Source organism: Ctenopharyngodon idella, chromosome 15 (assembly GCF_019924925.1).
Source record: "Ctenopharyngodon idella isolate HZGC_01 chromosome 15, HZGC01, whole genome shotgun sequence".
NCBI lineage: Eukaryota > Metazoa > Chordata > Actinopteri > Cypriniformes > Xenocyprididae > Ctenopharyngodon > Ctenopharyngodon idella.
Window position 1 is genome coordinate 8,994,667 of NC_067234.1, and position 21,399 is coordinate 9,016,065.

The following is a 21,399-nucleotide window of genomic DNA, read 5'->3' on the forward strand; positions in this document are numbered from 1 at the left end:
AACATTTCTGTAAAATGAAATTACTTTGCTTCTTGCAAGTTTTGCAACACTTTCAAAGTAAAATTTTCAGTGAGTTGCACTAAAAGTGTGTTGAGTTTTATCCAAAATAGATGAACTTGAATCTGGCAATGTTTAATTGCATTGGTTGTTGTGCGTATCGCAGCAATTTGAAAGCGAAAAGATTAATGCTGAAAGGTTAATGCTCTGTTTTTGAAAATAACATAGCATCTACACTTAACTCTACACTAAACCAAACGATAGTGCTAACCAAAGCAACTGTGAGATAAAAACACATTTTCTCAAGCAACCATGCCATTTTAGCTTGCTTCTACAAGTCTTTGAGCTCTTTTATCGTGACTCGTGTTTCACGGGACTCATGTCTGAGAGCTCTGCATCACAAGTGCAATACTGTACCAGGTGAGCTGCCAAGCAAGTTTACTAGCTCAGAAAAGTCAAACATATGGTGATGGTAATGTGATGCAGACGTCAAAATGTATTACTTTATAAATGATGCACTATGGTAAAAGTGTTTTGAGTATACTCTTTCCTCACCTTTGCAAAACTCTTTTGGCTGTCATACTTGAGGTGTTTGGGGTAGATATAGATGTGATTCCTGTAGACTCTGTAAGGTTGGGCAAACTTAGATGAGTCCTGCACAAACTCGTCTACCTCCACTGTAGGAGCGTGTAGGCTGCAGTCCTCAAACGGTCTCAGAGCAACATACGACGATGTCACACAATCTGAGAAACATGTATCATGCATATAAGTGAGTGTGTGGGTACACAATAGCAGACAAGTATACAGTACATTAACGTGTTTAAGTGTTAAGTACATAAAACTGAATAACGTTTATGAGTAAAATTGTATTTTTTGCTTTAGTTCAGCTCTGAATGTGAGGATGTTTGCAGTATTAGAAAAACGTACTGGGGCATTCCATGGGAACGCAGTCCACACTTATTTCAAGGTTTCCAGGGATGGTTTGGAGTTTACTGGCCTTCTCTGCCCTGTAAAAAATGCTTTATTTTACTGAGGTTACTTATTATCACGTTATTCATGAGTGTGACTGAAGAGTCTGTACCTCCTGTACTCTGTGATGAGTTTGATGAGATCTTCTGTGGAAATCTTGTTACTTTCCTGTTTGAAAAGAGGAGAGAAGCGGCATTCCCTGTCCACGGTGCCCTGGTTGTCCTTAAATACTGACCTGGAATATACAGAAGGAAGAAATGTTATGATTGAAATGATTTTAAACAAAATAAACTGTTAACAGTGCAGAAGCTGGGTCGCATTGGAAGAGTTTCAGCAGTTTTTATTTGTTCTGCCAATGCTAAAGCACCAGGGCATGGAAAAGAAGCTCCCATTGAGATTCACTTACCTTACAGACCAGGCAAAAGGCATTCGGTACTTTCCAAGTTTGCTACAGAATTGCTTATTGGATTTCAACATCTTTTGGACAGTCTAGAGGAAGCAGAGAAATTGGATTTCAGTGTATTTGTCCACTAAATACCAAAACAAATATCAACTAACTACAACTACAACTTAGATAATATTAGTGCTTAAATCGATATTCTGTGTATTTAGACGACACATATAAAAATGTCTAAATGCCATTACATTAGTGACATTTAGTGATAACCAAGCGACATTTGCAAACAACTGATGATTGTGCTTTTCTCAGATCTTAGTCGTTTTATTAATGACTTTTAATCAACTACTGTTATATTTTAGTGGATATATAAGTCAGTTCTCCCCAAGTTCACACAGGTGTCACAAGTGTAGTTAATCAAATAAACTATGGAGATGTTTCACCACTGAGGAAGTTTTCACAATTTGTGTTCATTTTGAGTGGTATATTTTTTTAGTTTTTTATAACTGTAAATTTAGCAAAGAGCTGTTTGCTTTTTTTTTTTATTATTGGTTTGATGTTATTTAATCTAATGCAATAACATTCAGACATTTTTAGGTGAGCCTTAAGTTGTCAAACATGGGAGATCAGGGATATTTATAATGCTTATTAAATGTAACAACTAACGCACACAGAACGCACCTTACCTATTTCACATGAATATGCACTTAAATACTTGACATACTTAAAATATGAACAACAAATAAGATTAAATTATATTTAAAAAAAAAAAAAAAAAACATTAATGCATTTAGCAGACACTTTTATTCAAAGCTACTTGCAATAGAAACATATCTGAAAGAAATACCTTGCTGGAATCTGTGTTTTTAATGTAGGGTTCTGTACCACTGGAAATATTTCCCATCAAAACTTTCTCCACCCGTGCCACCATCACGATGTCTGTGTGCGGGTTCGTAACAGAAAAAATTGCCTGCAGGAATGATCAAACATGAAAACCACATAAACACATGAACATTGTTCTAAACCATGCGACTCTGGCTATGAACATATATGTTCCTCTTATATCCAAAGGGCACTTGTATTGCTACCTGTCTGGGGAAGCGCAGCCAGTTCTCCAAGTCTTGGTTTAATTGGCAGTCTTCTGTTTTCTTCTCTACAGGTGAGGCGAGCCCATTTTCCTGTGGAGAACAGTTACCACCATCCAACCCTTGATCTCCTGGATTACCAGAAGTACTGAGCATTTGCCGCACAACCTCATGGTTTAAGTCCACATGGAAGTCAGCGGAAACCTTTCTGCCCTCACGTATGTCCAGAAGAGAAACCGACACAAAGAAAGGCTCGATCTGAGGAGAGACAGCAGTGCTCAGTCATTTAAGCAGATTCATAAATTATACACTATATACAGCTGACTGTATGACGGCATACTCCTTTTGTTTATAAATCCCATTGCAGAATTTACAGTACATAAGAGATAAAAGATCTTATTTTTTGTATTAAGTACTGCCCTGCAGAAACCACATAAGATTTACATTTATTTATTTCCCACAAAACAAAATAGTAACAATTTACATCATCAAGTTGACATCCCCTTGGTTTCAATATACTGTGTAGCTTTAGCATCAATGAATATTTGTACATTTTGTAATATTTCAGTCCTTCAATTGTCCTAAGAGCAAAAAGCTGGGTCTCAAAATTTTTAGCCATCTCTGGGTTTGTATGGAGCCCAGCACATGACATGCAGGGAAACAAAAAAGTAAATCGTGTGCACAATTTACTATTTCGTTTCCTTGATTTGCTAAATCGTGCACACAATTTACTAATTTGTTCCCGTGCGCTTGATTTAGCAAATCGAGGGGACGAATTAGTAAATTGTAAGCACAATTTAGCCTACTATTTTTTTAGGTTTGAGTTTAAAAATGGCTAAAAGTTTTAAGATTTAAAAAATTTGCAGTGTACTAAATAATTTGTTTTTGAATGATAAAGATCTTGCCAATTCTGCAAGGGGTTTGCCAACAAATGCAATCAACAGTGTATGTGTGAAAGGGGCTTATGTTTTTAGCACAACTTATGGTAGGTGTGTCAAAAGGATATGACATCGTACATTAGTAATTGGCTCAGTGTCAGCCTCGTTCACGCAGCCCTGCAGTGTGAGGTTGAGTGAGCGACAGGAGATCATCAGTCTCCTCCCAAGTTTCTCGTCAAATGGCTGGACAGAAGCAGAATTCCCATACTCTGTCCTGGTACTCCGCAAAACCTTTAACACAAAGCATTCTTTCCTCACATCCCAAAACAACAAAAAATTTCCTTTCCCCAAACAATGTAATCTATTCATATAACAGAAAGAAACTCATGCAGGTGTGAGATACAGAATGTAATTTTTCTGGAGACGTACAGGAATATCAGGGTCCAGGGAGAACAGGTTTAGTCTTTCCTCTTTTCTGGCAACTCTCGAGCCTTCCTCGGTCTCAGAAATATACTGAAAAATTAGAACATTAGTGTTAATTATGTTTAATACTCTTATGACACACATTAATTTCTTGTTTATGACTTTAAAGGTTGGGCTTGAAGTTATTTAAGGTTCTAAACAGTAAAAGAGAGACTCACTCATTAAAGGGATCATGAACTAAAATTGTACGTTTCCTGAGGAGCAGGATACTTACATTAAAATCTGTCATAATTCAAAAATAAATTATAAAAATATAATTTAATCACAATTTAAATAACAGATGATTCTAATGCTACTAAGAGGAAGAGTATTAAAGGATTAGTCCACTTTCAAATAAACTTTTCTTGATAATTTACTCACCCCCATGTCATCCAAGATGTTCATGTCTTTCTTTCTTCAGTCGAAAAGAAATTAAGGTATCGTTTATTTAAACGATACCAGACGAGGAATAAGGGTCTTATCTAGCGAAACGATCGGTCATTTTCGAAAAAAATACAACTGTATATGTTTTATATAAACAAACGTTCGCCTTCTAAGTGCCTCCGCCAAAACCGCATTTCCGCATTCTCCAAAATGCTTACGCTGTATGTCCTACACCTTCCCTATTCTACTTACGGAAAAAAATTTAACTGGCGCTGCGTTCGTTCCGTAAGTTGAATAGGGAAGGCGTAGGACATACAGCGTAAGCTTTTTGAAGAATACAGAAATGCGGGTTTGGCGGAGGCACTTAGAAGGCGAACGTTTGTTTATATAAAGCATATACAGTTGTATTTTTTTCGAAAATGACCGATCGTTTCGCTAGATAAGACCCTTATTCCTCGTCTGGTATCGTTTAAAGCCCTTTGAAGCTGCACTGAAACTGTAATTTTGACCTTCAACCGTTTGGAGGCCATTGAAGTCCACTATAAGGAGAATAATCCTGGAATGTTTTCATCGAAAACCTTAATTTCTTTTCGACTGAAGAAAGAAAGACATGAACATCTTGGATGACTTGGGGGTGAGTAAATTATCAGCAAATTTTCATTCAGAAGTGAACTAATCCTTTAAGTTTATCACATAAACAGCAATAAAAGAAGATGATGTTGAGGTAGGTGTTGATCTCTGTCTGTGCAGAAAGTTTTATGCTGATGTATTCATCTCTTATGCAATAAAATTCAGGAAGTAGAAAACAAGTCGTTTTGGCAGCTTGGTTTCAATGAAAGCTATTTTTGTACTAACAAGGAAGTTTTGAGTTTTGAAACTTGCAACATTTTTTAATAGCACAATGACCTCATTACAAAAAATAAAGCCCAATTCCTTTTCAGAAAGAGGGTGTATTGAGCATGTGCCTAGGATGTAACGAGTCAGAATTACAAAGAATTACCTTGGCCAGTTCAGGGTGGATTCCGTTTTCAGTTGTTTCCTCATTTTCATGAACAGGGACATGATTCAATGACACATCCATGATATCTAAAACAACAACAAACAGTAAACAAATGCAAACACTTGTAGTGATCTTCACACTTGAATTACTCACTGTTGTCTTTATTCTATTCTAAATATTCATACATTTAGGGATAGATTATCTGAGACTTCTAAGTAGTATGTGTCTATGCGGGAGTGCTGAGGGTTACAAAATGCTGTAAAAAAAAAAAAAAAAAAAAGAGAAAAAAAAAAAGCCTAATCTGACAGTAACATATTAATTTTTTTTCTAATATTGTCCAAAATCTAACCTTTCCTAGGATGTTTTCAAACCTTTGCAGAGCAATGTATGTACAGTCCAATCTAACATCTGTTTATTGTCTTGTCACTGTCATGTTTGAAACAGCACCAAAGATTTTCACTAACTGTTGTACTTGTGTATATGAGGACAATAGAACTTTGAAAACTTAGAAATTTGATTCACTCTTCCTATAATTTAGTACTTCATGCTTTATAAGCACCCACCGGGCTTATTGTCACTAAGGTCCATACTCTTGCGATCCAGAGCCGGGCCCTCTGGAGGACTGATCTGCAGGATGCGTGTTAGAGTGTTGATCCAATCATCCATGTCTTGCTCGTTCTCAGCAGCCAGGACAAAATATGTCACTTCATTCATTTTCAACTCAAAGGCATGTTTCCTCAGGCGGTTATTCTGTATGAACCCCAAATGGAGCCAGAAATCATGATAAATATTATTCATTAGTCATCTAATTGTTCGATAAACTGCTTTACTAAACTGTATTTGTACCAACCTGAACAACCCCGGTGCATGAGTCCAGAAAAATACAGCCTTTAGGTTCCTTTGATATTTTCTCATCTTTGTAGAAGTTCATGATATAAGAGTTGTCAGTTAGCTGAGTCAACTGAAAATATCTTCGCTTGAAGGACTGTAAAAGCACAAACAACAAGCAAGTATCATGCAATCAGCAATGTTTTACACACAAATAGTGAATAATTAGTGATAATATAGAATTTTTAATGAAAAAAACGTTTTCACTTAATAGAAGCAAGTGGCTTCAATATCTGTGCATGCATGTTAACTGATCTCACAATCACTAGTTTCAATTCTGACATAAAATGATCACACATTCAAAAATTACTAATCAGTATGTTAGCACACTGTTTGTAAAATTTTATGAGAAGTTTAGTAATGGCCCTAATAGCACCAGTTAAATGTAGACATCTGAGATGGAGTCAGAAAGACTCTCTTACCCGAACAGTGATACTGTTGTTGACAGTGCTGTTAAAGTTCCCCTTATAGAGCCAGCCAGACTTAAAAACGCCGATTCCTCCTGCACCTCCACTACCTGCACCACCTCCTCCTCCTTTAGATGATGACAAAGAGGTTGTGTCCTGCAAAAAAAAAAAGTGTTTAGAATCAACTGATATAAAGACAAGATTCAGGAATCATCAGGAAACTGTCAAACATTGACACACATGCTGAAAAATTGACCGTATGACCATATGACCACTCACTGGCCACTTTATTAGGTACCCCTTGCTAGTACCGGGTTGGACACTTTTGCCTTCAGAACTGCCTTGATTCTTTGTGGCACAGATTCAACAAGGTGCTGGAAACATTCCTCAGAGGCTTTTGTCCATATTGACATGATAGCATCATACAGTTGCTGCAGATTTGTCGGCTGAATATCCATGATGCAAATCTCCCATTCCACCACATGCCAGAGCTGCTCTATTGGATTGAGATCTGATGGCCGTCGAGGCCATTTGAGTATAGTGAACTCACTGTCGTTCAAGAAACCAGTTTGAGATGATTTGAGCATTGTGACATGGAGCATTATCCTGCTAGAAGTAGCTATCAGAAGATGGTACACTGTGGTCATAAAGGGATAGATATGGTCAGCAACAATAATCAGGTAGGCTATGGCGTTTAAACAGTGCTCAATTGGTGCTAAGGGGCCCAAAGTTTCCCCCGTATCCCCCATGGTGTTACACCAGGATGGGATGGATCCTGTTGTTAACACCAAATTCTGTTTACACCATCTAAATGTCTCAGCAGAAATCAAGACTCATCAAACCAGCCAACGTTTCTCCAATCTTCTGTTGTCCAATCTTGCTGAGCCAGTGAGAATTGTAGCCTTAGTTTGCTGTTCTTAGCTGACAGGAGTGGCACCGGTGTGTCCTCTGCTGCTGTTGCCCATCTGCCTCAAGGTTGGACGTGTTGTCAAGTCAAGTCACCTTTATTTATATAGCGCTTTTTACAATGCAGATTGTGTCAAAGCAGCTTTACAGTGATAACTGGTATATAATTTTGGCTGCACAGCAGCTCTTAAAGAAAATGGTGTCAATGCAGGCAGATGCAAAGCACTGTTGAATATCAAATGTCAAGTGACCCCAACTAAGCAAGCCAAAGGCGACAGCAGCAAGGAACCCAAACTCCAACAGGTGACATCAGGTGGCAAACAGGTAGTTAGGTAAATAGGTGTTAAAATGGAGAAAAAAACCTTGGGAGAAACCAGGCTTAGTCGGGGGGCTAGTTCTTCTCTGGCGAACAGTGCTTTGTTACGATTCAGGTAGCTATCATAAGTCTGATGTGATCGCAACATTCAAAGTATTTATTCCAGTTCCATCCAGTTGAGGATCGTATTCATCACGCCGGTATGGACGGTTTATTGAGGAACTATGCCACTGGTTGTCGTGTCGATGAGGCCTTCACAATGGATGATCTAGTTGACTCAATCTCTGCTGACACTTCAGGGCTGCGTTGTGGTCGTGTCAAGGCGCAGGTCCTCGATCTCACCTGGATACGGTGTTGTGCATTCAGAGATGCATTCAGAGATGCTCTTCTGCAGACCTCAGTTGTTACGAGTGCTTTTTTGAGTTACTGTTGCCTTTCTATCAGCTTGAACTAGTCTGGCCATTCTCCTCTGATCTCTGGATTCAACAATGCATTTTTGCCCACAGAATCTGCTGCTCACTGGATATTTTCTCTTTTTCAGACCATTCTCTGTAAACCCTAGAGGTGGTTGTGCATGAAAATCCCAGTACATCAGCAGTTTCTGAAATACTCAGAAAAACCCGTCTGGCACCAATAACCACCTTTCTTCCCCATTCTGATGCTCAGTTTGAACTTCAGCGGCTCTTCGTGACCATGTCTACATGCCTAAATGTGTTGCGTTTGCCAGATGCTTGTATGAGATTTGATACTTATCTGCTGAAAAATCCAGCATAAACCAGCATGAATTCCATGTTGGTCCAGACTGGTTTATGCTGGTAATAGCTGGTATAGTGCTGGTCTAGCTGGAGGACCAGCTGTTCATAGTCATGCTGTTCTCAACCAAAACTGAACTGGTGTAGCTGGTCCACAGGCACTACCGCTTCCCATGCTAGTCCCAGCATGCAAAACATACCTTATGCTGAAGACCAGCAGTGCTGGATTTTTCCTGACTGTTTTTCCTGAGACCTAAAGTCTTTTAGTCTGAAGCAATGATGCCATTTCATCAAATGGCTGAAAACTGACACTGAGCTCTGCAGATGTCCTAATATGTACACCACTTTAGGCAGAGATTCGCACCATTCCAGTCACAGGGCAATGAACAACACAAACCACCAACAATGCACAAAAATATTGAGATTGAATTCATTATAATGTAATGTGTCTGTCTTATGTGTACAGTAGGAGACAGAACAAGACATAACAAAAGAAAAAGAACAAAACATAAATAAACAGTTTTACTGGAAAGTGGCAGCAGTTAATAAACAAACATGTATCGATACGTGACAGTATAAAGTCCAAACTACTGGTACTATTGGGACAGTTACTGTAAGAGCCAGCTATGTAGACTACATCTTACTGAGTGTACATTTCAATACTATTAAAGAGTTCTCATCCATGCTGGGCACTTGTTTACTGTTTCTTTTAGAAATAAATACATGAAAAAAGAAATTCATAGTCATATATTTTATATTAATTTTCAAACCTTTTCAATTTAAAGTACCAGGATTTAAAATTATGAGAAACATACATTCAGTGAAGTGTGTTCATAGTGTTCACATGTTACTGGTATGAGTTTGGTAAACCCTTCTTGACGCACCGTACTGACCTCATCTTTGTCCACATCTTCATGGTCGATCTCAAAAGAGTGGGAGGGCAACTTCTCTGCTTTATACAGCTTCCTGTGGGGAGAAGAGAACAGAATCACTGTCATCCACTATGATTAGAACAAGAAGAGCAGGAAAGAGACCGTCTTTACCGTCTCCAGCATTTTGGTTTTGGATTTGTGGTGTTGCTGATCATGTTTAATTAATAATGTTAATTTATATATTATTGACAGAAAAAGAAAAGTACAACACTTGTACAATAGTTCATGATATATATTGTTACCTTCTGACATTTTCAGGAAAGCAAATTAACATACATTTTATTAAAAATATATATCATAAAAACTTTTTTTCCAGAAGAGGTCATTTCCAGTCAAATTAAATACACATAAGCCAGTCAACACACACACACACACACACACACACACACACACACACCCTCAAGCATTAGTGCAGCAATAAATCCTCTCCTCAATGAGGTAGTATTTTCCACATCATGTGGTATTTATCACCCTTCAGTAAGCTTTTATTTTCTGACAGGACCTCACATGCAGGTGTCCTTTCTGCTGCCTGCCTGAGTGCTCTTGTAAACCAGAGCTCTTTGTGTCTGTCCTGGGTGGTAGAGACAGTGTGGCAGTTTATACAGCACAAACACACACCACGACCTACACAACTCTCTGGCCAGTGACTTTGGCACTGCATGTCGCTAGTTTCTCGCTCCTGGTGCTGTTGCTCTAACGTTATTGGTGGACTGCAAGTCTGAAAAGAAAATGCAATCACAGTTGATATACAGTGCACAGCATAAATGAGTACACCCCCTCTGAACAAATACAAAAGACGTATTTTCTTAATGATCATTAATACAATTCATGGAAAGATTGAAATGTATTAAACATATACTTAAAAACAGAGAAATGTATATCATTAATATAAGATAAGAAAATCTTATTTTCCTGAATAATTTTGACATGCTTCTTTGGTAATTGATCAAGCAGACTTGCTGGAACATTATATCTCTAAAGAACCCTGACATGTCTTCATAAGTGAAGAGTAATTGCTGAATTTGTTATGTTTCAGAGGGTGTATTCATTTATGCTGTGCACTGTGTATTGCTGGTAAAACGAAGATGTTTTAATTTGCTGTTGGAAAATATCGTTATATAAACTAGACATAAAAAACAATAATCAATATACAATTAAAACTCACTAATGCTGCCAAAAAAATTCAAAACATCACTCAAATTTGACAAATCAGTTTTCTTGTCCCTAATAATGAACATTATGCAGAGGAAACCGTTGCTAAACTGTTAATGGCATCATTTAATCAGCAAGAACTATCAATGTATGAATCAAACTCACTACAGACTACAGTTTCTTTTCCAAACGTCATTTCATTATATCCATATGTGGTTCCAGATAAATCATACAGAACAGTGAAATCTCCCCAGAAATTCTCTGTCCTGTCTTGCCTGCAGTCGAGACGGTGACGTGTGAGATCCACTGACACAGTATTCACTCCTATTGGTTTTTGCTCCCAAAAGTCGCTCTTCACTTGCATGAAGTGAAACAGTGAAGCAGGAAGTGAAGGAACTTCCTCAAGTTGCTGGATGAGCCAATATCCTGTCGCTGTCTCTCGATTCACCTGGAAGTCGCCATTCCCATTGAAAATGGATGGGATCTATGTTTTGCTGGTATTGTGAACGGAGCTACAGGCTTCTAAAGGTCATCACAAAGGATCTGCGACAAAGGAACAGTCTATCCACAAATCACCACTGGGGAATGTCTGGTGCAATCTTGTCCAAGCTAATAAAACAAAAGGCCTATTCTCTTGGCTGATCAGTCCAGTTCTGTCTTTATCTGCCTGTCTGAGTCTTCTCCCCACCTCAAGCTAACTGTTCTCTTGCATATTCCAGTCTGTCTGCCACCTGCTCTGAGTCAGACCATGGTTCTTGCCTGTCCCTTGCCAGTTCTGTTAGCCTTCTACGCCAGCCTACCTGTTGCTGATGTTGCCTGTGTTTCCCTCTGCCCCTAGTGTTACTTTCTAGATCTTTGCTTTTGAGTCTTTTTTTGTTGACTCTTTTTGCAGACAACTGCTTCATGATGTTTCCAGCTTTACTGAAATGAGCCTCTCTCCTCTAGTTCTCAGAATGTAAGACTTAATGTGTTGATTTCTATCATTATTTGTATCGTAGTATGCAATGCATTATCCATTTGAAGCAATAACACAATGGCGCTGAACGGGTGTTTCACAGTGAATATAGGAGTTTAAATACGAGAAAGTCTTCACCTGTCCATGTTCGTGGCACTCATGACAGGAATATTTGTGGAAAATAGAAGAAAACTAATCAAAGTGGAGAGAGAAGAGAGAACTTTTAAATATTTCATATATAAACTGACTGCAGCGAGGAGCGTGTTCTTTTAGAACAGGAACGCGACTGTGGAACTGAAACTGAAAAACCAGCACCTGAAATTAACCTGTTCCTGTTCGTCTGTGACAGACTTATGACAGGAATATCCACCTTTTTCCTGAGTAAACTATGAGCACCGCCATGAGGAATTCCAACTTCTGATGCTGTTCTGTTCCGGTCTCCATAGGAACACATTGTCAAAACAGGGTAAAAAAAGAGAGTCTGAATGAACTAAACAGAAAATTTTTGAACATTACTAAAAATAAAATTGTGCGCAGGGCTAATCTGTGCTGTTGTTGACTGCTACATAATAGCAATAAACTGAATTTCTTGGAAATTACGTGTTTGAGCACCAGCGAATCTAAAGAGAATGTCCGTACACACAGTGCCGTATTCCTTGCATTTTATGCTGAACTGGCAGTACTCCCCAAACAGCGTATATGTGTGCTCTCATTTTGAGGATAAAATCCCACAAACTTCATCCTAGTCGGGAGCTGCATGTATATGATATGAGCACTCATATGTTTCCGTAATTTCGGACAGCTTCGTGTCATCTACGCACTCATTAAACTTCTGGCAAAAGAAAGTCCTTGCTACACTGTAAAAGTGAAGGCACTGTGGAGACACAATTTTTAAACCATTGTCAGAGGTTTAACATTACATTATGAACTCGAAAAATATGCTAATTTGACTAGAAACACTGGAGACCGGAAATATAAAGCATCATTCCAGTACGGGCGGGCGAGACTTACGTGTTCAGAAAAAAGGTGGATATGTGGAAAACAGAAGGAAATGATTTGAGTTTCTAAACTATTCGAAGAGAACTTTGAAACTGACTTCAGCGAGGAGCGTGTTCTTTTAAAACTGGACCATGACTGTGGTGAGCTGGAACTGAAAGTGAAAAAGCGGCACCTGTCCATGGCGCTTATGACGGGAATATAAGTTACAGTTTGAAACTGACTGCAGCGAGGAGTGCGTTCTTTTAAAACTAGAGAATTTTGTCGGAGTGTTTTCTCTTGCATTCAAATCACTTGAACAGTGAGTGACTGATGAGCAGAAAGTAAACAAGCTGGAATGGTGCTTGAGAGTGCTTATAAGCGAGTGATTAGAAACGCATTAAACGCAGAGGGTAAAATCCTGTAGATTCACTGTAATACTTTCTGTGTTTATTACAGGATTTCAATCTGTGTTTCTTGGTGGCACTCAGCCTGATGTTTTTGTCCATAATTTTGTCCTTTTTTGGGTGTTCTTACTTATAAATAAATGTTCACCTTTTTATTAGCCTAATAATGTTGGCTTTTCCCCCCCCAACCTATTTTGGATTCCCTTTTTGACCCAGATCTGAGTTACATTACGAGTTATTGGTTTGTGGTTTGTTTTTAACCCAGCATTTCTTAGTGTGTAAACTGAATTTTTTTTTTTTTTTTTTTTTTCACAATAAACAGTTGTGAAGTAATTTCACAGTATAAATATCTTAGAATAATAGTATATTGCTGCCAGTATACCAGTATTTTACAGTAAATTGAAAAATACTGTATTTTGCTTTTATGGTAATACACTATAAAGCAATTTCACAGTATGAATATTGTATAATTACAGTAGATTGATGGCATCTGTGCTGCCAGTAATTTTCTGTTATTTTACAAATTTTTGCACAGTGTATCTTGTAGTTCTGCCTTCTAAATAAAAGAGCCAGTCATAGGCAAAGTCATTGCATAACTGGAGCTGCCTTTAGCTCCGGTTCCCAAACCTGAAACCCACATGCACATTGACAGGACCTGAAATATTTTTAAATGCTTTTTGAATTCTGTTTGAATGTAAGAAACAATGCTTATAAGATGTTTCACTTCAGATTTTATTGCTGTTTTGAAATTATTTAAATGTGAGTTTGGTCAGCAGTTTTTTCAAGATTTCCCCATTCAATGAGTTGGTCTTACGTGCCCAAAATAGCTGCCAGGAGGCATTCAGATATCACGCTGAGTGAATGGACTTTCCCCGAAAGGGACTTTACCATACTTTTGGTATTATTCCTTAAAAAATATAAGAAATATAGTTTTGAAATATTATCAATATTTGCTTCATCTAAAGAATCTGTTGTGTACCTACATTTGATAAACATTTTTAAAATCAGTTTTACATACATTCTAAATTGAAATCATTTTTTCTATCTGTCAATTTAACATCTGATAGGAATTATCTTAGTGACATACTGCAGATGTGACAAACGTTACCAGATGAAAGCAAGCACATCATAAAGACATCTCCACAATGTGTGTTTTATTTCAAGGAGAGGCTATCAACACATAAACTTACACATTTTATTATGACATTTATATTTATACATACACATAAACCTAATGAATATTTGTCCTTTTACTTTGTTAATTTGTTAAGCTGTCACTTTCATGAAAAAGATATGAAAGATATGATAAAATTAGTTTATAATTTTCAATAAATAGACGTTATATTATGATAATTAAATTAAGTCATTATTGTGAGACAGATTCTTGTTATTATGAGAAAGTCTGTCATTATTATGAGATGTTAAGTTTAGAAAGTTTCCCAGTATGAGATTTTATTATGGGAAATTTTCAGTAACACTTTTAAGGTCACAATGTTACCTGTACTTACTATAGTAATAACAGTAAATTATGCATAATTGCAGGTAACTAACCCTAAACCAAACCTTAACCCTAACCCTATAGTAAGTACATGTAGTTAACAATTATTACTAAGTACTTATTTGTGTAATTACATTGTAACAATGTCACCTTACCATAAAGTGCAACCAAAGTTTCTCATTATTATGACTTGCAGAATAATATTTCTTACTTGGCTGTGGTGGAAGTGGGCATCTATAATTTCAAGACAAATGGTTTGATGGCAAGAAAATGAAGCTGTTAGAAGGTTGGGTGGAGCAGTAATCGAGCTGTACCTGGGCAGCATGCGGTAGTCCCCTGAATACTCTTCATATTTATACTGGATCACATGCAGCTGGGAGTTGAAGTATTGACAAGCCTATAAAGGAAAAAACAGTTATATACAGGCAGAGGTTCCTACTGTAGGAGCTAAATGACAAAAAAAAAAAAAAAAAAAAAACATTCACTCAGTCGTTCCATTCTGTATTTTTCCTTCAATTCAAAAATCCTTACAGAACGGTAAGTGTGTAATTTGTGAGTTGAAGGGATAGTTCACCCAAAAATGAAAATTCTGTCATCATTTACTCACCCTCAATTAGTCCCAAACCTGTATGAATATCTTTGTTCTGCTGAACACAAAGGAAGATACTTGGAAGAATGCCAGTAACCAAACAGATCTCGCCCCTCATTGACTACCATAGTAGGAAAAATAAATACTATGGTAGTCAAGTCAAGTCAAGTCAAGTCACCTTTATTTATATAGCGCTTTTTACAATGTAGATTGTGTCAAAGCAGCTTTACATTGATAACTGGTACATTATTTGGCTGCACAGCAGCTCTTAAAAGAATAGTGTCAATGCAGGCAGATCAAAGCACTGTTGAATATCAAATGTCAAGTCAAATGTCAAGTGTCCCCAACTAAGCAAGCCAAAAGCGACAGCGGCAAGGAACCCAAACTCCATCAGGTGACATCAGGTGGCAGACAAGTGGCAAATAGGTGTTTAAATGGAGAAAAAAACCTTGGGAGAAACCAGGCTTAGTCGGGGGGCCAGTTCTCCTCTGGCCAACAGTGCTTTGTTACGATTCAGTGGGGGGTGAGATCTGTTTGGTTTCTGACATTCTTCTAAGTATCTTCCTTTGTGTTCAGCAGAACAAAGAAATTCATACAGGTTTGGAACTACTTAAGGGTGAGTAAATGATGACAGAATTTTCATTTTTGGGTGAACTATCCCTTTTTCCATTTTTGGGTGAACTATCCCTTTTTGAATGTTGCGATCCTGTCGGACTTATGATAGCTACCTGAATCGTAACAAAGCACTGTTGGCCAGAGGAGGACTGGCCCCCCGACTAAGCCTGGTTTCTCCCAAGGTTTTTTTCTCCATTTAACACCTATTTGCCACTTGTCTGCCACCTGATGTCACCTGATGGAGTTTGGGTTCCTTGCCGCTGTCGCCTTTGGCTTGCTTAGTTGGGGACACTTGACATTTGATATTCAACAGTGCTTTGATCTGCCTGCATTGACACTATTCTTTTAAGAGCTGCTGTGCAGCCAAATAATGTACCAGTTATCAATGTTAAGCTGCTTTGACACAATCTACATTGTAAAAAGCGCTATATAAATAAAGGTGACTTGACTTTTTAGTGAATGAATACTAACATCTTTGATATGTTTTGAGGTAAAAAAGCTTTAGGTTAAACATTTGCTAAAAAAAAGTTTTACAACTTGACAATTTTCAAAGGCAAACTGAAGCTCAAACATGAATGCATGAATGTGCACACTTTGAAAATTGTCAAATTGTAGAACTTTTTTTTTTAGCCATTTCTGTTCTTAAGATTAATGTAAGTCTTATGGGTTTTGAACAACATAAGGGTGAGTAAATAATGATAAGTAATTTTTATTTTTTGGATCCCTTTAACAACACCAAGTACTATGTTAACGGTCTGAATATTTATGACAATGTTATATTTAATTTATATGTTTCTTTTTAGTAAATTAGGTTTTTGCTTTGTCATTACATGGTATGGGGTGTAGACTGATGTGAATAATAAAAAAAAGTTCTGCTTCATCGTGGTAAAGACAATATTAACTTGGTAACTTTTGTAAATTCAGGTATTATTTTGTCTTGTGAACTATATGTAAACCTCTGTAATATTTTGTGAAAATGATTAATATTTTGCAAGGTGTGTTTGCAAGGTTTAACTTATGACTGAACTGAGGCAGGGAAAACTTAAGATTATGTCCTTTTAATGTAATAATATTTGGATTAGTTTACTGATTCTGTCTTCAAACAGTCATGGACAACCCTGAAATATCAGGGAATTCTGAAAAATACAAAGTAATGTTTATTTTCATGTTACTTTTGATTCAAAGATTCTCTATTTTAGAAATGCAGAATTAACTCATTTCCTTAATCATGTAGATATTATATAATGAGAACTTCTCTTTATAAAATAAAAAAAAAATTATTTAAAAAATAACATTTTTTAATTGCTTCGGTGCGATTTTCACAAGTAAATGGTACATTTTTAAAATGCTTACTAATCTCACAACAGATCATGATGCACTTTTTTGTAGTTCTGTATTTGACCTGTTCAGGGTAACTCACCCTGAAAAGGTTAACTACAGTCATATGGCACAGTGAGAAATCTTGTTCTAGCAAAAAACCTCACAGCTATGTCATATCTTCATCACACCCTTTAAAAAAACTGGACAGATACTATTACAAACATTATGTTAGTTACATATATTAGTTACTGTAAGTTTATCTTCTAATGTGGGAACTGTACCTTGTGTTATTGTAACATCTTTAATTCAGCAACAAGGGTGATTTGAAACATGTATCTTGCATTATTTGCTACTGAATCAAATGACTGTTAAAAGTACAAACTGAAAGAAGATCATACTGTTGCGTTTCAGTGATTAAACTAAATGTTCTCATTACATATCACAATGATCTTGTGTTTTGAAACGGTGATTATGTGGAAATAAAATATGTGGAAAGAAAATATGTACAACTGTAATGAAAGCGTGAAATCTGAGTGATTAGCAGTGTTAAAAGTGTGATCTGTTAGATCTGTGTAGACTTCACACAGCTAAAAAAATGCACAGACACAGTTGTTCTCCTGTCTCAGTCTGTATTTCTGAACTACTCTTTTATATGTGATTACAACCAAAGCTACACACACACACACACACACACACACACACACACACACACACACACACAATTACCTGTCTGACCAGCAGACATTCAGCATGTTTGTCAGCTCCCTCTGGCACAGTGGACTTCACGGTTCTCCTCTCTACGGGAAGAGTGGACACCTAGAGTAAAACAGACAGAGATCATGTTGAACACAATCAAATGTATTGTGCAAGATCGGTTGATGGGAGTCATGATACGATTTATCTGTCATTCTTTACACCCAAGAGCATCATCTTGTACATCTGTGACTTCAATGCAGGAAAACTAGATGGTCCACATTAGGAGAGAACAAGTGGGGGGCCATATGTAATGTTTGATGATGTTGATGTCATCAACAGTGTTACAAAATTCTGATGCCACAAAACAAAAATAAGTTTTCAGAATATGCAGAGATTCAGTGCAGATAGTGATATTTTCTTAACAGCAGGTTTATGGCCTGTACTAACTGTGCTTCTGGAAGCAAACATAATTTTCTTCTGATAATGTGTCTTCCACGTTGCTCAAGCTGGAGTGCGTAACACGCTGCTTAACTACCATAGTGGTTTCCCGAAACCATATTGTCACAAATTTGCCATACAATGATGTCACACAGGTGGAGGAGTAATAACTTCTTAGTAATCCGTTTTGAGATATTATCTTTTTTTCTGTTTTTTTTTTTTTTTTTGCTATGAATTAAGAACATGGCATCTGAAGACTAATTCTCGTTTTTCTCAGTTATTTTGCTTTATTTCCAGATTCAGTCATAGGTCGTTCTTACGTACTAGAGCACGTACGCACATGTGCACTCTTTAAAAATGCTGCTTTAAATCTCTTGACAAACTAAAAGACATAAAGGACATTTGTATATATTTTAAATAAAAGATATAGATTGTACTGAATGTCAGCTTACTTATTTTGCTCAAGATAAGGATTTATTAGGTGTCCATATGTCATGCAAACAACGAACTATGCTTCTAAGCAACCACAGGTTGCGAGCTGTCATTCCAACCACGGTTTACCAAGCTGCTCGCGAGTGTTCATTGGAACTATGGTTTTAGGAAACATGACTCATTGAACTTGTGACCGTTAACTAACAATGCTTTTGGTGGTTAAAAATGAGCTTGCTGGGAGTGCAATATCTTTCTCTGTACCGACTCTTATTGTTGACAGACAGAGCACTGATCTAACCAGACCTGCTCCACACTTATTATGCAGAATAATGAATATTAACATATCCTCCTGGTACCCAGGAGTAGACTTTTGTCCACTGTAGCAGACATTATATTTTAGTGATTTTCTCTGACTTCATACATGTCACAGTTTTAACTGGAGTCCTGTAAAGAGCACATTCAGGGCTTTGCAGAGATACCAAATATTTGGAGGTTTCACCATGAAAACAACAACTCCTTGGTCTTTAAATATGACTGACATTAATTTAATGATCAAAATTAGCACTCTTATGGAAATATGATAATATTTTGTAATTATCATTTAAATCTGATTATTTTTCAAATTGTTTGTTATAAATCAACATCTAGAGAAAATATTATGGGGTTTCTAATCAAAATATGTCTTTCTTTTTCAAAACAGGGCATTGATTTCATACATGTCCACTGTAGAGGACAACAAGACTTAAATCATGTTTATTAGGCATTTTGGGAGACACAACAAGCGAATAGCGAAAGAAATTATATATCAATATTCCTATTAATTATTAGATATTACTATGAAAATGTTGCCAATTATTACTCGCATTATTACACTTCTTTTTTCATTTTTACAATGCAGATTGCGTCAAAGCAGCTTTACAGTGATAACAGGAAAATAATTTGGCTGCACAGCAGCTCTAGAAGAAAATGATGTCATTGTCCAGCTCAAGTAAGTTCAGTGTTTATTCATTCCATTGTAAAAGCCATTCGTTATTTTAGTTCATTTATCTATACAACAGTTTAGAACAATAGATTATATGAAATATGTTTATAAACACTTGAAACATGCTTACTTCAGTCCATATATGATCTATGATCCACGTGACGATTGTTAAACTCATCGCGTCGTTCCGTGCAGAAACCGCTCTCATGTTACATATTAAATATTGTTACAGTGATATTTCCCATGTGTTTGTAGTCAAACTGCAGCTCTAAGTGCATCGCAGAGAAAATGCAAACAGCACTTTTGTGTTACTGAGGAAACATACACTTATGTGCCTGAAGGACAACAATGCAGTTGAACAGGCAGAAGTGAATGGACAGCGCATTTAAACTCTCCACTGTAATGCCATCTTATTCGTAATACAGCAGAGTGCTTGGATTAAAAGAGTTCGTTCTTATGAATAATAATAATTAATGAGCTCTTTGTCATGAATAAATGCAGAGAAGTGCTCAGAAACGGTTGACGTCAGTTCGTTCGTCCAGCCCCGACTGGAGCCCTAGCAGCCAATCGCCACTCCGGATCTTGTCGGTATTACTCATTGACGTCAGAAGCCGTGACATTGCCCCCATTGTTTGACACAATTTGTTTGACCTCTGGTGATGCTTGTGAAGTTAGTCTGTACTATGCCAAGTAAATTCAATGCCATTGTTGAGACAGAGACTTTCTCTATGTTAGTGAGCTGCAAAATATCCTGATATATTATGATTAATGTTGTTGAGAACTTTAACCACACAAATTTCAGAATTCATCCCCGGCCTTGGTTGACAGACCACATGTTTTTTTTTTTTTTTATGCAACTTTATGCAATAATAGAAATCAACTGATTCATATCAGAGTTATAATAAAAATAAAGAAATTCAGAGGGAAATAAAATCTTGTTTTTGAACATACAGCCAGAATGTTTTTCTGTGCGCATTCATATGTTTTACATTTAGAGGGAAAATCCCTTATATTGCACCTGGCAGTATAAAGCATCCCCACATTCTGGCAACAGGGTGCATTAATGACATACCCAAAATAAAAAGGCTGCTGCTCATGAGTCATTCTGACAATACACATAACCATTGTATATTTAGAAGTCAGACACTTGAGAATTTACTGTTCAAGACTCAGAATTACTCAGACTGTAATAGAGATATAAAATAGAGACGAGCTCAATCATAGAAATAAAAATAAGAATTAAAATCCATAAATAATAAACCATGTATGTGTAAAAAACAAAGCCAATATCTGTATCTGTTACAGTGTAAAAATTATTTGTATCTGTATTGGGATAAAATCAGATGTGAGCAGGTCTATAATATAATCCATACTTAGAAAAAAGGTTAGTTCCTGTCCTTGATTCTGATTGGTCAATAGCTGTGTTTTATTCATGACCGCTTCACCCAACAGTTCTGTGTATCACTACACAACACCCTTAGCAACCACTCTTAGCAACGTAAACTGTATGTTCTCAATTGATATTGTTCATTGAAGCTTACTGTATTATGTAGAAGAGTGTTGTGAGAAAAAAGATTGAGTGAGCGAGTTTATTACCTGCATTTAGATTTAGCATTTTCCTTCAGGTCAGTCCTATGTTCATAATAAAAAATCTGTTTAAATGTCCAGTGTATTATCTTGAGTTTTCCCATGACTGACAGCACTAGTCAAAGCATTTGTCAGTTGAGTCTTGTTCTGTGTTCACAACAATTCAGTCTTTTCAATGTAAAAGTCTTCGCTACTGACTGACACACTCATAAAGACAGTCTTTGCCGCCATCTAATGGTGTAATAATGTAACTTCTGTTGCTGTTCACGATCAGGGACTATTTTTTCAGGTGGAAGGAAGGCTTTTATTGAAAGTTTACTTCATGAAAGTTGCATTGATACATATCTTTGGCTTTAATATTTGTATTGTGTGGTAACCGT

General features: G+C 36.9%; 1 protein-coding gene across 4 annotated transcripts in view; it reads right to left on the minus strand.

The window, feature by feature from the left end:
- Positions 1-21,399, minus strand: part of dock10 (dedicator of cytokinesis 10) — a 125,114-nt gene that overhangs the window by 38,682 nt on the left and 65,033 nt on the right. For all 4 annotated transcript variants that reach the window (XM_051862094.1, XM_051862093.1, XM_051862095.1 and 1 more), the window contains 15 exons: positions 17,611-17,700; positions 14,675-14,757; positions 9,335-9,407; positions 6,483-6,623; positions 6,023-6,157; positions 5,736-5,922; positions 5,173-5,258; positions 3,756-3,839; positions 3,465-3,617; positions 2,452-2,706; positions 2,211-2,333; positions 1,373-1,455; positions 1,079-1,201; positions 925-1,004; positions 553-740 (listed from right to left, as the gene is read on the minus strand). In XM_051862094.1, coding sequence (XP_051718054.1) covers positions 553-740; positions 925-1,004; positions 1,079-1,201; positions 1,373-1,455; positions 2,211-2,333; positions 2,452-2,706; positions 3,465-3,617; positions 3,756-3,839; positions 5,173-5,258; positions 5,736-5,922; positions 6,023-6,157; positions 6,483-6,623; positions 9,335-9,407; positions 14,675-14,757; positions 17,611-17,700 — 1,884 coding nt within the window. The remainder of the gene's footprint in view (positions 1-552; positions 741-924; positions 1,005-1,078; positions 1,202-1,372; positions 1,456-2,210; positions 2,334-2,451; positions 2,707-3,464; positions 3,618-3,755; positions 3,840-5,172; positions 5,259-5,735; positions 5,923-6,022; positions 6,158-6,482; positions 6,624-9,334; positions 9,408-14,674; positions 14,758-17,610; positions 17,701-21,399) is intronic.